The 18,798-nt window shown below is 38.0% G+C and overlaps 1 protein-coding gene across 2 annotated transcripts in view; it reads right to left on the bottom strand.

The window, feature by feature from the left end:
* The window catches only part of LOC133663657 (A-kinase anchor protein SPHKAP-like), a 383,555-nt gene that overhangs the window by 336,368 nt on the left and 28,389 nt on the right, over nucleotides 1–18,798 (bottom strand). Inside the window, exon 3 of one of the 2 annotated variants that reach the window (XM_062068311.1) lies at nucleotides 8,293–8,362. The exons of the other annotated variant lie outside the window; for it this stretch is intronic. Within the exon in view, the coding sequence (XP_061924295.1) occupies nucleotides 8,293–8,295 (3 nt within the window). The 5' untranslated portion in view covers nucleotides 8,296–8,362. The remainder of the gene's footprint in view (nucleotides 1–8,292; nucleotides 8,363–18,798) is intronic. 2 annotated transcript variants of the gene reach the window in all.

Below are 18,798 nucleotides of genomic sequence, written 5' to 3'. Positions count from 1 at the left end.
GAAAAAATATATATTTTACAGTCATACACGTGACAACTGAGACAACTAGTGTGCTGATCGCTAGCAGATGAATAGTGCGCTAATTGCCTACTGACAACTGTCACGCTAATCACTAACTGGCAACTGGTGTGCTAATCACTAGATGGCAACTACAGTGCTAATTGCTAGCTGTCAGGCTTATCACTGACAGCTTGGTTATTTTCGGGTTTTTCTCCGTGTTTGTGTTTTACTTCCTGTCAGCGCTCTTATTTTGGTTCTATTTCCTGCACGTCTCTCTGAGCGCTAAATTTCCGTCACCTGTCCCTGATTGGCAGCCTGGCACACCTTGTGGCAATTGCCAATCAGGCAATCGCCCTCCAGTCAGTGCTTGAGGATTGTTAGCTGTTTGCTGTCTCCTGGTTCCTCGTATCTTATATCCTGTCTCCAGTTCTCCTTGATTCCTGCATTCCCTGCATTTTTTTACATTAAAGTCATGTTTTCCTGCATCAAGCCTGCCATCTCTGCATCTTGGGGTTCGTCACCAGCACTCCCTGACACTAGCTAGCTATCTTATATGCTATTATTATTATTACTACAATATCATGTTTTATTCATGTTTTTATCTTAAAACTGCGAGTCAGCAAAAAGTGTTATTTCTAAACTACACCAGAATGTGTTGGATTAATGTAAATGTGCATTTAAAGATACTTAAATTTGGGGAAAAATTGCATGGAGAATATGAAATATAATTTGAAAAAGTCTAATTAACTTAACATTTCACGACCCCCCTGCAGTACCTCTGCGGACCCCCAAAGGTTAATCATCCAGTAAAATCCTGACGACTGAAGGGCTTTTTGGTAGCACAATCCCGTCCTGAGTGCATTTAGGCTTTATCTAAGCGGACAAGTCCAGACAAGATGCTTTGATAAGCAACTGATCGATTGCTATCGCAGTGGCATTCCAATTTAAAGATGTGTCCTTGTTTCTTTTCAATCAAATAAGCAGACCTCCCATCAGTCTTGGCAAAAAGTGCAATATATCAGAGAAAAACACACATTAACGCCTCATTACTTACTTGATCTACTGCTGCCTTCTTCTGTCTAAGCCAGGACAACAGAAACTCAGAAGGAGAGTTTGGTTAGGAATATATCAATATATTTCCAAAAGACATCCACCCATGAGTCGCAAGTCCTATAGGATCATGTTTGTGTTTATTTGACCATATAAGTGCTATTTCTAGTATAGGGTTGTACATTATACAGGTACTAATAAAGTACTGTGAAATTAAAAAAGGTACTATAGGGCTTTTGAAAAATACCAATACTTTTTTTTAGAGATGTCCGGTAATATCGACCAATAAATGCTTTAAAAAGTAATATCGGAAATTATCGGTATCGGTTTCAAAATTATTGGTATCGGTTTCAAAAAGTAAAATTGATGACTTTTTAAAACGCCACTGTGTACACGGACGTAGGGAGAAGTACAAAGCGCCAATAAAGTGCAAGTCCAATCACATAATACCTACGGCTTTTTACACACACAAGTGAATGCATGCATACTTGGTCAACAGCCATACAGGTCACACTGAGGGTGGTCGTATAAACAACTTTAACACTGTTACAAATATGCGCCACACTGTGAACCCACACCAAACAAGAATGACAAACACATTTCGGGAGAACATCCGCACCGTAACACAACATAAACACAACAGAACAAATACCCACAACCCCTTGCAGCACTAACTCTTCCGGGACGCTACAATATACACCCCCGTTACCCCCTAGCCCCCCACACCTCAACCCCCCCCCCAACCCTGCCCACCTCAACCTCCTCATGCTCTCTCAGGGAGAGCATGTCCCAAATTCCAAGCTGCTGTTTTGAGGCATGTTAAAAAAAATAATGCACTTTGTGACTTCAATAATAAATATGGCAGTGCCATGTTGGCATTTTTTTCCATAACTTGAGTTGATTTATTTTGGAAAACCTTGTTACATTGTTTAATGCATCCAGCGGGGAATCACAACAAAATTAGGCATAATAATGTGTTAATTCCATGACTGTATATATCGGTATCGGTTGATATCAGAATCGGTAATTAAGACTTGGACAATATCGGAATATCGGCAAAAAAGCCATTATCGGACATCTCTACTTTTTTTTAATGGACATGACGAGCCATGGTGACATTAGTGGTAATATGAACCAAGGCGCATGTCGCGCGTCAACACACAAACAGAGCACTTACAAGCAGAAACAGTGTGGAGACAGAAGGGGAAGAATGGACGTATTTTGGGTTAAAAACAAACGATAAAGGTGTAGCTGTAGACACTGAAGTGCCGGTCTGCAAGCAGTGCTTTAAAACAAAGCTTGCTAGCAGCTAATGTCCATCCGCAGTGTTTTAGCTACTTCTGAATCACTAATCCTCCTCTCTATGGCAACAAATAAAATTAATTCTTACAAGTGTCATCCCTGCAGGACGAGGAATAGCTAAACATGCTTTACTACACCTAACCGGCGTCACAATGTAAACAAACGTCATGGGTGGATCTACACCTGACATCCACTGTAATGATACCAAGTCCAGGAGCGTATCTCGTCGGTACTACTATGATTACATCTATATTTTTTAGCATCACAAAATCTGTTTTCGTTTTTTTTAAATGTATATTATAAAACTAAGCAAATACGTCCCTGGACACATGAGGACTTAAATCATGACCATTGTAAGATCCTGTAACTACTTGGTATCGTATCGATACCCAAATTTGTGGTATCATCCAAAACTAATGTAAAGTATCCAAACAACAGAAGAATAAATGATTATTACATTTTGACAGAAGTGTAGATAGAACATGTTAAATAGAAAGTAAGCAGATATTAACAGTTTAGGAACAAGTACATTAATAATACATTTTCTACTGCTTGTCCTTAATGTTGCCAAAATAATGGAATGATAAATGACACAATATGTTACTGCATATGTCAGCAGCTAAATTAGGAGCCTTTGTTTGCTTACTTACAACTAAAAGAAAAGTTGTTTCGTATGTTCACTATTTTATTTAAGGACAAACTTGCAATAAGAAACATATGTTTAATGTACCCTAAGATTTGTTGTTAAAATAAAGACAATAATGCCATTTTTTGTGGTCCCCTTTATTTAGAAAAGTATCAAAATACATTTTGGTACCGGTACCAAAATATTGGTATCAAGACAACACTAATTAACAGTAAATGAACAAGTAGATTAATAATCTATTTATTTTCTAACGACTGTCACTTTTGACAAAATAATACAAATCGGAAATGACACCATATGTTATTGCATTCATCAGCAGACAAATTAGGAGCTTTTGTTTGCTTACTTACTATTAAAATATCAATTCTCTAGTATGTTTACCATCTTATTTAATGCCAAAATTGTTATTTGACTGCAATATAAAATGTATGTTTAGTGTATCATAACATTTTCTGTTAAAATAAAGCCAATATTGACATTTTTTGTAGCCCCCTTTATTTTGAAAAGTATCAAAATACATTTTGGTACCGGTGCGGCACCAAAATATTGGTATCGGGACAACCTTAGTCCAGTATAACACATCTCTCAGAACCCGTTATGAATGTGAGGCGGAACACGCCTGGCTGAGTCGAGCGAATAAAAGATGCAAGGACGTCCTCGGGCACGGAGTTAAAACGCTTCTTTCAAGAAGAGTTGGTGTTGGGTCAAGGGAGCAAGTGGATGACTTGAGTGTTGTTGTTACCGCCTGCATGAGCATTTCTGGGTCAACCAGGCTGAATGTGTCCAGCAGGGCTTCATGCTCTGCTGTGTGCTTTGTCACCTTGTGTGCTTCAATGGCGGCAAAATATTGGCAACAGAAATGGATCCTTCGTGTTGTCTGGAAGGGAGTTAATTGATAACAATGTGTTTACAATTGTGTTGTTTTTTCCCCAATCAGATTAATCACAAGGTTGCTTTGTGAATCCATCCATCCATTGTCTACCCCTTTGCTTTGTGAATGAATCACAATAAAACATATAATTTATCCATAGCAATTGTGTTTCATTTTGCATGAGCAAAGAGACAAAAAAAAAAGAAGGGAATATTTATGCTCTGATCAGGCTTTATTACTGCCAACTTTGATTCCAACTATCCAATAATGATCACATGTATTGATTGTTCACAATGTTTTAATTTATTTATGGTGCGTGCTATTGATAGTGTAACAATATCAAGCCAATATTTAAACTACAAACCTCAAAACCAGTGAAGTTGGCACGTTGTGTAAATGGTAAATAAAAACAGAATACAATGATTTGAAAATCCTTTTTTAACCTATATTCAGTTGAATAGACTGCAAAGACAAGATACTTAACGATCGAACTGGAAGACGCTATTTTTTTGCAAATATTAGCTCATTTGGAATTTGATGCCTGCAACATGTTTCAAAAAAGCTGGCACAATGCGCAAAAAAGACTGAGAAAGTTGAGGAATGCTTATCAAACACTTATTTGGAACATCCCACAGGTGAACAGGCTAATTGGGAACAGGTGGGTGCCATGATTGGGTATAAAAACAGCTTCCATGAAATGCTCAGTCATTCACAAACAAGGATGGAGCGAGGGTCACCCTTTTGTAAACAAATGCGTGAGCAAATTGTTTAGGAACATTTCTCAACGAGCTATTGCAAGGAATTTAGGCATTTCAGCATCTACGGTCCATAATATCATCAAAAGGTTCAGAGAATCTGGAGAAATCACTGCACGTAAGCAGCAAGGCTGAAAACCAACATTGAATGCCCGTGACCTGCGATTCCTCAGGCAATACTGCATCAAAAACCGACAGTGTGTAAAGGATATCACCACATGGGCTCAGGAACACTTCAGAAAACCAGTGTCAGTAACTACAGCCCGTCGCTACATCTGTAAGTGCAAGTTAAAACTCTACTATGCAAAGCGAAAGCCGCTTATTAACAACACCCAGAAACGCCGCCAGCTTTGCTGGGCCCGGGCTCATCTAAGATGGACTGTTGCAAAGTGGAAAAGTTTTCTGTGGTCTGACAGAGTGCACATTTCAAAAATGTATGGGAAATTGAACAAAGACGAAAAGAGCCATCCAGATTGTTATAGGCGCAAAGTTGAAAAGCCAGCATCTGTGATGGTACGGGGGTGTATTAATGCCCAAGGCATGGGTAACTTACACATATGTGAAGGCACCATTAATGCTGAAAGGTACATACGGGTTTTGGAGCAACATATGTTACCATCCAAGCAACGTTATCATGGACGCCCCTGCTTATTTCAGCAAGACAATGCCAAGCCACGTGTTACAACAGCGTGGCGTCATAGTAAACGAGTGCGGGTACTAGACTGGCCTGCCTGTAGTCCAGACCTGTCTCCCACTGAAAATGTGTGGCGCATTATGAAGCCTAAAATACGACAACGGAGACCCCCGGACTGTTGAACAACTTAAGCTGTACATCAAACAAGAATGGGAAAGAATTCCACCTGAAAAGCTTAAAAAATTGGTCTCCTCAGTTCACAAACATTTACTGAGTGTTGTTAAAAGGAAAGGCCATGTAACACAGTGGTAAAAATGCCCCTGTGCCAACTTTTTTTCAATTTGTTGTTGCCATTAAATTCTAAGTTAATGATTTGCAAAAAAAAAAAAAATTCTCAGTTCGAACATTAAAGGCCTACTGAAATGAAATGTTTTTATTCAAACGGGGATATCAGATCCATTCTATGTGTCATACTTGATCATTTCGCGATATTGCCATATTTTTGCTGAAAGGATTTAGTAGAGAACATCGACGATAAATTTCGCAACTTTTGGTCGCTGATAAAAAAAGCCTTGCCTGTACCGGAAGTAGCGTGACGTCACAGGTTGAAGGGCTCCTCACATTTCCCCATTGTTTACAATGCAGCGAGAACGATTCGGACAGAGAAAGCGACGATTACCCCATTAATTTGAGCAAGGATGAAAGATTTGTGGATGAGGAACGTGAGAGTGAAGGACTAGAGTGCAGTGCAGGACGTATCTTTTTTCGCTCTGACCGTAACTTAGGTACAAGGGTTCATTGGATTCCACACTTTCTCCTTTTTCTATTGTGGATCACGGATTTGTATTTTAAACCACTTCGGATACTATATCCTCTTGAAAATGAGAGTCGAGAACGCGGAATGGACATTCACAGTGACTTTTATCTCCACGACAATACATCGGCGAGGCTCCTTAGCTACGGAGCTAACGTGATAGCATCAGGCTTAAATGCAGATAGAAACAAAAGAAATAAACCCCTGACTGGAAGGATAGACAGAAAATCAACAATACTATTAAACCATGGACATGTAAATACACGGTTAATGCTTTCCAGCTTGGCGAAGCTTAACAATGCTGTTTCTAACGACGCCATTGAAGCTAACTTAGCAACGGGACCTCACAGAGCTATGCTAAAAACATTAGCTATCCACCTACGCCAGCCCTCATCTGCTCATCAACACCCGTGCTCACCTGCGTTCCAGCGATCGACGGAGCGACGAAGGACTTCACCCGATCATAGATGCGGTCGGCGGCCCGGAGACGGAGGAAGTCAAGGTGAGGTCGGTGGCTAGCGCGTCTGCTATCCATCTCAAAGTCCTCCTGGTTGTGTTGCTGCAGCCAGCCGCTAATACACCCATCCCACCTACAGCTTTCTTCTTTGCAGTCTTCATTGTTCATTAAACAAATTGCAAAAGATTCACCAACACAGATGTCCAGAATACTGTGGAATTTTGCGATGAAAACCGAGCTTTTTGTATTGGATACAATGGTGTACCTATACTTCCGCTTCAACGATTGACGTCACGCGCATACGTCATCATACATAGACGTTTTCAACCGGAAGTTTAGCGGGAAATTTAAAATTGCACTTCATAAGTTAACCCGGCCGTATTGGCATGTGTTGCAATGTTAAGATTTCATCATTGATATATAAACTATCAGACTGCGTGGTCGGTAGTAGTGGCTTTCAGTAGGCCTTTAAATATCTTGTCTTTGCAGTCTATTCAATTGAATATAAGTAGAAAAGGATTTGTAAATCATTGTATTCTGTTTTTATTTACGAATTACACAACATGCCAACTTCAGTGGTTTTGGGTTTTATAGTACCTTATTCTATTTTATTGGGTACTATTGTTTGAACAAAACAAATTCAATAGAACACAACTAAAAACAAAAGCAAAAAGCTAGCCTAGTGTTTAGCATGCCTTCTGGTCTGCTCCTGTTTCCGCTTACTCTGTGTGTAATATGTTTAGCCTCATCCACCAGTGATATGTGTACCTGATCAAGACACTTGAGATACTAAGAAAAGTAGTTTGTATGCCGCAATGAAGGTGATTATTATTAGAATAAAGGAGCGGCTTTGCACTGTGTATGGAGACACATAATTAGCTGCCAGCTGCTAATCAGCAGTGGGACCAAAAATAGTCAGTCAGAGGTGATTGGCGTTTGTGATTGGCATTAATCGGCAATGAGAGATCGCGTCTGTTTTCACAAAAATTGTCTGATTGTGCACTTCCCTACACCTCGAACAAAAAACTTGATGTTTTTCAGTACAAACATTTATTAACATTAGTGGACTTTGTGTTATTAATGTGACATTTCAGTGAAAAGGAAACGCCTTCCCACAGAGCGTGCATTATACTTTATTTTGGTCCCCTCTTCTGTCATGTTTTTTTTTTTTGTACTGAAATTCCCCAAGAAGAGGGTCATTGTGCTGTCTACCCATTTTCTGCACCACTTGTCCTCATTAGGGTGACAAGTGAGCTGAAACCTATCGCGGCGTACATCGACTACACCTTGGACTGATGACTTTGTATCAGGTTAAAGACAGAAAATATTCTTTGAATCTGTTCATGCATATGACACTTTGTTGCATAATGGAATAACCTCTTTAATTGAATAATTATAGAATTTCTGCATGGCATGCTTCTTGTTTTAATCGCATTTATAATTTTGAGTTGCGCAAACAAATCGATTCTGATTAAACTTGACTGAGCGGACCATTAATGAGGAAGTAGATGTGGATAGATGGATTTACTTGTGTTCGTGTAACCTCTTTAAAGATTATATGACTTTGGCGGTGTGCTTTAAAAGGCATTAACAGTAGTTTAATAGGAACATAAGCATTGCTGTTTGTGATATTAGGAAGAAAATGTAATGGTCAAACATTTTTGTGTTACAGAAATATACTTGATTAAAGATGTCAATGTGTATCAACCAGATAATAAATGATAAAAGATGGTAAAATCTACATCACAAACTTTTGTGCTTACCATTCAGTGGAAAGTGGCTTTTGGTTTTGAATCTTGCCTCAGATCTGTCTTTGTCGGGTTTCCTCCCGCACTATAAAAACAAACGTAGCTTAGTTAATTGGAGACTAAATTGTCCAGAGATGATGCTTGATATTGGCTTACTTACAAATATCTGATTATACCTATACTATATGCAGAGAAATTAGTGTATGTTTGTATAACCAAAAATTAGATTTGCAAATAAAAAAAATAAAATAAAAAACATTGCAACCAAAAAAAATAGATTTGCAACCAAAAAGTTGGATTTCTAATTAAAGAACAATATTTTCAGTTTTGGTATAAAAAAATGGGGCGAGTTACACAAAGCATTTGTAACTAAAAGAAAAACTTACAACCAAGAAAAAAATTATTTAAAACCCAAAAAATATGTTTAACCCCCTGCCAAAAACAATGTGCAACCAAAACTTTGTTTGAAAAAAAAAAAAAGTAAAACAAAAATGATTTGCAACAAAAACATTGATTTATAGTAATAAAAAAAACTATTAGCAAGCCAAAAAAAGACCATAAAAAAATAAAGATGAGATACAAAAATGTTTTGTGCAACAACAACAAAAAAACAATTTGCAACAAAAAAATAACGATTACCAAAAAAACCGAGTTGTAACCCCAAAAAAATATTTGCAACTAAAACTCTTGATGAAAATAGTTGATTTTAATTATAAAAACGATTTGCAACAAAATAAAATGAATGACAACTAAAAATGTTCTTGTCGGAAAATATATTATTTTTTCATTTCAATTAAATTTTTTGTTTGCAAATCTATTTTTTTTTTGCAAAAAAGACATTCCCTCCATAATACTGTATACTAATAATGCTAAAGTAATAATACTAATAATACTTATTTCGGATGCTGATATCAACTGATATAAATATATGCAACAGCTCTTCCTTCAAACTACTGTCAGGTCAAATCTTGTGCAATAAATGAACACATTATGTTGTTGTTTTTATTGTGAAGCCATTGGATCCATTTAGAAATAAACACTGTGCAAAATAAGACAAATACTGCAATATTCATTTGTAACATTTTGTTTCAACAAAACAGTCATTAAAAAATCAACGGTGTTTCCGTTCAACTAGTTTCCTTGTTATCTGGCTCCCAAATCCAGCTGCCGCAACTAGGTCAACTCATCTTTTTGTTCATGTTCGCAGATTCCTCATTTCCACATACTGCTTTATCCAATATGTGTGATTGTCTACGTATTCCATAAACACGATATATATAACGCCTGTTCTTCAGAAAGAAAATAAAAAAGTATCATAAAAGAGGGGTAATCAAACGTTAGACCCACAATGCCTTAGTCATCACCACAAGACCAGAGGTCTTAATCAGGTACTATAGGGGGTCATGTTTTTTGGTTGTTTTTTTTAGCAAGACCTTTTTATAATGATTCTACTGTATATAAAAACGTGTCTAGCTTTTAGTCTTGGCGATAAGGTCAAGTCAAGAGGAGATGCAAGGCTTTTTTTCAGGTAGGTGAGTAAGTACCAGTCAGACAAGGCACCTTTTCATCCTGCCAAACAGATGATCATTTAGTGCAGACGATAAAGGAGTAGTTTCAGGTGAGCTCCATCTTTGCTTCTGGGGGCTTGCTCTTTCATCAAGGAGAACCCAGTTCGAAAGTCAAAGGCTTGCAGGCGATATGAAAAGCTGAGTCTGCATGAATAGAGGGGCTATTACTTAAAGCAGTGTTTTTCAACCTTTTTTGAGCCAAGGCACATTTTCTGCGTTGAAAAAATCCGGAGGCACACCACCAGCAGAAATCATAAAAAACCGAAACTCAGTTGACAGTAAAAAGTCGTTGTCCCAATTGTTGGATATGACTTTAAACCATAACCAACCAAGCATCAATATAGCTCTTGTCTCAAAGTAGGTGTACTATTACGACCTGTCAAATCACCCTAAGACTTATTCAGAGTTTTTTGCTGTTTTCCTGTGTGTATGTTTTAGTTCTTGTCTTGTGCTCCTATTTTGGTGGCATTTTGTCTTTTTTTTGGTATTTTCCTGTAGCAGTTTCATGTCTTCCTTTGAGCGATATTTCCCGCATCAACTTTGTTTTAGCAACCAAGAATATTCCAGTTGTTTTTATCCTTCTTTGTGGGGACATTGTTGATTGTCATGTCATGTTCGGATGTACATTACAGCAAGTCTTTGCTGTCGTCCAGCATTCTGTTTTTGTTTACTTTGTAGCCAGTTCAGTTTTAGTTTCGCTCTGCAAAGCCATCCCTAAGCGTCAAGGCCTTTTCTTAGGGGCACTCACCTTTTGTTTAGTTTTGGTTTAAGCATTAGATACCTTTTTACAGCCACGCTGCCTCCCGCTGTTTCCGACATCTACAATTAGCAACCTGCTGCCACCTACTGATATGGTAAGGTAGAACATGGTTACTCTGCCGAGCTCTAGACAGCACCGACACTCAACAACAACACATTATTTGCAGACTATAATTACTGGTTGGCAAAAAATATTTTTAACCCAAATAGGTGAAATTAGATCATTTCCCACGGCACACCAGACTGTATCTCACGGCACAGTGGTTGAAAAACACTGACTTAAAGCAATCAGAATTTCAGTATGTTTTGCTGCCTCACAGGCCAACAAACCTGGAGACTGCGGGAGTTTGCATGTTCACCTTGTGTGTGCTTGCTGGCCTTTCTCCGGTTACTATACTCCCACGATCCAACGACACGCATGTTCGCTTAATTGGAGACTCTGAATTTACAAATGTGTGTTAATGCTTGTTCACTGCAATTACATTATGACAGTGAACATAACTTTTTCCAAAAATGTCTACTTTTTTTCTATAGTTTAATTTCTACATGTACATTGCAGTAAAAATGTATGCAGGCAGTTTCTGCCTGAATTGAATACATATGACACAGGATGTCTGCACAGGCAATTAGGGGCTGTCCAATTACAACTTTTTCACTTTCAATATAATACAAATCTTGTATCAGCCTACACTCGTATTATTTTGTAGTGTGTAATGTAAGAAAAGGTGTAAACAAGTGAAATTACTCAGAAAACAATGTTTGATATGAAAAACACTGGAATTAACTTATGCAGTCTTTAAGTTGACGCGGCATGGTATTTTTTTAGCGACACCTAATGGCCACGATAATTCACTGAGTAAGTTGAATGATGCGGACACGTTTGTTACTGGATACTTTCTAAGACGCTTCCGCTTTGGAGACTTTGTATCTAAGTAATATGCAATTAAATTTATACATGTTTATATTGACAAATGTTGTGTTATAGATTGCAATATTGTTCTATTGAGGACACTTGTTATGTATGTCTAGCTTGTGGGCTATTGTGTGCTTAGCTGTTGTGCAGCTGCTAGCTCCTAGTAGCATATAACCTAACTTTTTTCATCAAAATTCAAGAGAATACAACCTTGTGTGCGCATTGGAGGACATTTAGATGTCAACTGGCTGTCGAGTGTCGCACTGCTTGTATCGGACATTTTCGATGCAAGCCAATATCATTTGATACGTGCTTTTTTGCCAGTATCGGACCGATATCTGATATCAATATTGGATCGGGACACTCACGCAACAATACACATGGCCTCCATAGGAAGCCCGACATCTTAAGTGTTATGATTTAAATAATTTCGCTTTTTTAAATGTGCCTGTCGAACTACCAACTTTGGAGTACAACTTTCTTAAGAAAATATATTTGTCTTCAGAAAGTGACAGCACATGATGTCTTTTTTGTAGGGTTGTACGGTATACCGGTATTAGTATAGTACTGCGATATTAATAATGAATCATATTCGGTACTATAAAAAGTACCCCCGCCACCCTTCCCTTGTTTTAAAGGGCATGGCGGAAGCGTCGTCGTCGTGTCGTGGCATTGCTGGTTTTACGAGCAGAGGAGCATGTTCGGCAGCGCACAATCACGGAGTACTTACAAGCAGACACAGTGTGTAGACAGAAAAGGGAGAACAGACGCATTTTGGCTTAAACACAAAAGATAAAGGTGAAGTTATAACACTGAAACGCCCTCAGGAAGAGGTGCTTTAAAACATGGCTAGCTAGCTAGCAGCTAAAATCCATCCGCAGTCTGCAGTGTTTTAGCTACTTCTAAATCCCTAATCCTCGTCTCCATGGCGACAAATAAAGTATGTTTCTTACAAGTATCATCCCTGCAGAAAAAGGAATAGCTAAACATGCTTCACTACACACTGTAGCTCACCGGCATCACAATGTAAACAAACGCCATCGGTGGATCTACACCTGACATCCACTGTAATGATACCAAGTACAATAGCGTATCTAGTCGATACTATGATTAAATCGATATTTTTTAGCATCACAACATCTTTTTTCCTTTTTTTAAAATTTATATTACATTTATAAACTCAGGAAATATGTCCCTGGACACATGAATAATAATAATAAATAATAATAATGAATTGCATTTGTTACGCACTTTACATTTGTTGAAATCTCAAAGTGCTACAAAGTATTAAAAATAAAAATAGAAAGTAAGAATATATAATAAAAAATTAAAATAGAAATGAATCATGACACACACTAGATAAAACAGAAACATAGATAAAGTAGAAATAAGAGCCTGAAAGCACTGGATAAAAAAACAGATAAGCAAGCAGTGCATTTAAAAACAAGAAGGCAGAGAAATTAGATAAAAGCTGTGCTAAAAAGGTGGGGTTTTAGTCCCTTCTTTCTGCACATGAGGACTTCAATTATGACCATTGTATGATCCTGTAACGACTTGGTATCGGATCGATACCTAAATATGTGATATCATCCAAAACTAATGTAAAGTATCAAACAACAGAAGAATAAGTGATTCTTACATGTTAACAGAAGTGTAGGTAGAAAATGTTAAAAGAGAAAGTAAGCAGATATTAGTGAAGTGAATTATATTTATATAGCGCCTTTCTCTAGTGACTCAAAGCGCTTTTACATAGTGAAACCCAATATCTAAGTTACATTTAAACCAGTGTGGGTGGCACTGGGAGCAGGTGGGTAAAGTGTCTTGCCCAAGGACACAACGGCAATGACTGGGATGGCGGAAGCGGGGATCGAACCTGGAACCCTCAAGTTGCTGGCACGGCCACTCTACCAACCGAGCTATACCGCCCCATATTAGAGGTTCCGCAGCCTCTGTAGCAGAACCTCCAGGTTCTGTAACAGCTTCTTCCCTCAGGCCATAAGACTCTTGAATGCATCATAATAATCCCCTCAATTCCCCCCAAAAACGGATTAACTCGCTGGAATATAAAGGCAATATAACATACATCCATAAACGTGGATGCATATGCAAAAGTGCAATATATTTATCTGTACAGTAATCTATTTATTTATATCTGCACCTTATTGCTCTTTTATCCTGCAATACAGCGAGCTAATGCAACAAAATGTTGTTCTTATCTGTACTGTAATGTTCAAATTTGAATGACAATAAAAGGAAGTCTAAGTCTAAGACTAAATATTAACAGTAAATGAACAAGTAGATTAATAATTCATTTTCTACCGCTTGTCCTTAATAATGTTGACAAAATAATAGAATGGAAAATGACACAATATGTTACTGCATATGTCAGCAGCTAAATTAGGAGCCTTTGTTTGTTTACTTACTACTAAAAGACAAGTATGTTCACTATTTTATTTAAGGACAAAATTGCAATAATAAACATATGTTTCATGGACCGTAAAATTATTTTGTTAAAATAAAGACAATAATGCCATTTTTTGTGGTTCCCTTTTATTTAGAAAAGTATCGAAAAGTATCAAAATCCATTTTGGTACCGGTACCAAAATATTGGCAACTCTACTTCTTTGTTGATGGTCACCTGATTTGAACTAGGACTATGTAACACCTCCTATCGTTTTCATGTGAATTGTATCCACCAGTCTCAGGGTGACACGCCTCAACTCAACATTTATGAATGTTTGCTCTTGGGTATTTTTGCATATCTCTTTTCGCCACACTTAGTTATCTTTCCTTAAAAGCCAGCAGCTATGCATGATTTCCCCCACCTCCCCACCCCAACCCCGCTTTACCAAAGAGGATGAGTGAGCGATCACCACGACACTCTCTAGACTGGAGGCAAATTAGTCACTTTAAAGCTTTGACTTTCTCAAAACTAAACGACTTTGCTCAAGTGTGGGTATTTCAAATGCGCGGGAATGTTTGTCAGGATGGAGAGGCTCAAGTTCTTCTCCCCAGACATGTTTGCATCTCTTGTCCCGTTTCATGTCCCTTATCAGGACCACAAGGGGTGCAAAATGTAAGTCAGGCCTCTGGTGCAGTTTTGGAGGGAAACTGTAAAATCTTTATCCCGAAACAGAAGGGGCAGCAGGGTTGTCTGGCAGCCTGATCTACAAACCCTGTTTCCATATGAGTTGGGAAATTGTGTTAGATGTAAATATAAACGGAATACAATGATTTGCAAATCATTTTCAACCCATATTCAGTTGAATATGCTACAAAGACAACATATTTGATGTTCAAACTGATAAACTTTTTTTTTTTGTGCAAATAATCATTAACTTTAGAATTTGATGCCAGCAACACGTGACAAAGAAGTTGGGAAAGGTGGCAATATATACTGATAAAGTTGAGGAATGCTCATCAAACACTTATTTGGAACATCCCACAGGTGAACAGGCAAATTGGGAACAGGTGGGTGCCATGATTGGGTATAAAAGTAGATTCCATGAAATGCTCAGTCATTCACAAACAAGGATGGGGCGAGGGTCACCACTTTCACAACAAATGTGTGAGCAAATTGTTGAACAGTTTAAGAAAAACCTTTCTCAACCAGCTATTGCAAGGAATTTATGGATTTCACCATCTACGGTCCATAATATCATCAAAGGGTTCAGAGAATCTGGAGAAATTGTTTATTGTTTATTGAATGGATCCCCATTAGCTGACGCCAAGGCGACTGCTAGTCTTCCTGGGGTCCATATAGGAGCATACAAAATTAAAATACAAAGAATACATGCATTACCAGACATTATACAATGGAAAAATACAATATAAGATAAAAAGCTAGTTAAAACCAGTATTAAAAATTCACGTCATGTGGGCAGCTGCAATAGGTGTATCTTCAAAGCTGTCTTGAATGACAATTTACTTTGTGAGAGATTAATGTGAGATGGCAACCCATTCCAGAATGATGTACATCTATACATGACTGTATGTTTGGAAGTGTCAAATAGCCATTGCTGGCATTCCTAGTGCCATGAATATGTGTGTTAGTTGATTTTAAAAACTGTTTGTAAAAGTAATCTGGTGATTGATCTAAAATGATAGTTCTAAAGAACATAAGGAGACTACAATGCATCTTTTGTTCAACAGACAACCAGGACAGGCGTGAATGCATATATGAAATATTAGTGCGCAAAGAACATTTAAGTAGCAGTCTAGCCGCTCTGTTCTGTACAAGTTGCAGTTTGTTCAGGTCAGACTTAGTCGTAGCGGACCATATTATAGGACAGTAATGAAGATGACAGAAAACCAAGGACTGTATCACTTGAGCCATTGTTGAGGATGTCAAGAAGGTGGAGCACTTCCTGACCATGGCTAAACCTCTTCCCATTTTCATTGAAATACCATCAATATGATCGGACCATGACAGTTGACTGTCTAATAGCACACCAAGCAGTTTTGATTTTTTGACCTGCTCAATAGGTATGTCTGACATTGAAATATGAAGCTGTGGGTCATCAACAAGCATATGCCTGGATCCAAAAAGAATGCTTTTTGTTTTGTCAATATTCACAACAAGTTTACTATCATTTACCCAGCGTGACACTCTCTCCAGGTCCTGATTTAAGTTATTTTGTAGGTCATTTAAGGTAGAGGCAGTACTGTATAGAGTTGTGTCATCTGCATACATAACCATATTGGTGTTTGTTGTAACACAGGGAAGATCATTAGTAAAAATAATAAAAAGTAAAGGACCTAAGCAGCTTCCTTGAGGCACGCCGCAGTAATTGTACTTGCGTTCAGATAGGCTACCATTAAAACACACTCTCTGTGATCCTCCTGATAGATAGCTCAACATCCAAGAAAGTGACATACTATTAAAACCATATTTTCTCAGTTTGGAGATCATTATTTTGTGATCTATGACATCGAATGCTGCACTAAAGTCAATCAGGACAGTACCAACCATCTTCTTGACATCCATTTGAGACAGCCAGTCATCAGTCAGCTGAGCTAGAGCAGTAGATGTTGAGTGACCTTGCCTATAAGCATGCTGGGAACACGACATCAGTTTGTTGTAGGTAAAGTAATCTTCAATTTGTTTGAAAACAACTTTTTCCATCAATTTACTAAGAACAGGAAGTATGCTTATTGGTCTACTGTTTTTACCAGTAACATCTTTATTTTTGTCCTTGGGTAGAGGGATGACCTTGGCCTCCTTCCAAACCCCAGGACAGACTCCATATCTTAATGATTTATTAAATATATGACAAATCGGAGTTGATACATGGCATGCCGCAATTCTTAACAATTTGCCATCTAACATGTCCGTCCCAGCAGGTTTATCAGATGGCAGTGATAACAACAATTTCTCAATATCAGAACTACTAACTGGTACAAAATCGAACCTGCAGTTTTTACCCTTCATTATATGATTTTCAATTAATGTGCATGAGGAGGAGCCATCAGAAGGCGTCATATTCACTCTCAGATTTTCCACCTTGTTTGTGAAGTAATTATTAAAATATGTGGCAATTTCCATTGGCTTAGTCAGGTAAGCTCAATCAACTTCTATATACGAATTTGTTTTACATGATGCTGATCTTCCCATTATTTGATTTAACATTTTCCACAATTGTTTACCATCATGTCTAAAGTCATAGATCTTTGTCTGATAATATACCTTTGTATTACCTCTATTTATTTTAGTTACACGATTTCTTAATTTACGATAGATCATCGCATCAGAAAGTAGACCAGAAGAGTCCGCCAACTTTTTAGCCTGGTTACAATGCTTCATAAGTGCTTTGAGCTCATTCCCTAACCAGGGGGCGCCATTTGCCTTGACAGTTGTTTTCCTGACAGGAGCATGCTTATCTGCAATCTGCAAAAGTAACTTCATGAATGTGCTCAAAGCAGCTTCAGGATCCTCCTCAAGACACACAGTTTCCCAGTTAACATGTTTCACATCATCTATAAATTTTACTTCATTAAAATATTTATAAGACCTTTTATGTATTGTTACACTAGGAGCTTTGGAGAGCTTGGTCTTCCTCCTTATTGCAATTAAGTTGTGGTCCGTAAAGCCAAGAGCTATTGATACTGTTTTAGTGCATTTATCAGGAACATTAGTGAATAGGTGGTCAATGCATTTGGATGACTTTAGCCCATTTCTATTTATAGTTGATCTAGTTGGTACTGTAATGGTCTGTGTGAGGTTACAGGCATTAGTTACAGCAATAAGTTTCTTTTTCAGCAGGCACATAGCAGACCAATCAATGTTTGTGTCCCCAGTAAAATATATCTCTCTGTTCTCATCACTAGATTTATCCAACATCTTGCATATTAAATCCAGGTATTTTATATCGGCACTAGGTGGTCTATAGCAGCACCCAACCAGTATGGGTTTGGTCTGTGGCAGGTGAACCTGGATCCACAGGGCCTCAATATCAGCCAATATTAAATCATGTCTTACTTTCACAGGAATGTGACTCTGCACATACACAGCTACACCTCCACCATATCTTGTTCTATCATTCCTAAAAATTGTGTATCCGTCTACAGCTAATTCAACATCCTCAAAAGAGGAGTCAAGATGGGTTTCAGATATTGCCATAATGTGTATATCATTAGACTTCATTATCATACATAAATCAGGGATTTTATTTCTTAAGCTACAGATATTCAAGTGAGATATTAGTAGGCCTTTGCCGGGTAGTTTAAGGTTGTATGAAACCATGATGAAGAAAGAGAGCGATTGATGACTTATATTGCTTTTTACAATTGACCCTGAAACACAGTAGTATAGGCCTGCTTTGAGGCATAAAAAGCTGTACAGGTAGACATATATAACAACGCCCAACTAGTACATAGGCATGACATCTGCAACTGCAGCAAAAAACTAAAGAATAAAAAGGGAAACAATGAGTGACAGTCATTATGTGTGTGTGAAAAGTGTCCATGAGTAGACACAAGGGTCCTACCTCGCCGCAGATAGTTCCTCAGATATCGAATTTGTCCAAATCACTGATGTCGTTGATGACCATGACTTTCTCCTCTTCTGGGGTGGTACCATTCAGCTTAATAAACACTTTACAGCTGGCAGTCCATGTAGACTGAATTTTGCTTTGCTTCCTCAGGATTCGTGCGCGCCTGGCGATCTCACCATTCCTTTAGGTGAGATGTTCGTTAATGTACACCTCCGTTCCTTTTAATTTGCGACCCTGTTTTAGGATCGCGATCTTGTTCTTTCTGTTGGTGAAGTGCATGATGATCGCT

This window comes from Entelurus aequoreus, linkage group LG13, assembly GCF_033978785.1.
Source record: "Entelurus aequoreus isolate RoL-2023_Sb linkage group LG13, RoL_Eaeq_v1.1, whole genome shotgun sequence".
Lineage (NCBI taxonomy): Eukaryota > Metazoa > Chordata > Actinopteri > Syngnathiformes > Syngnathidae > Entelurus > Entelurus aequoreus.
The sequence above is the reverse complement of the archived record's forward strand: the minus strand, read 5'-3'. Positions and strand labels throughout refer to the sequence as shown.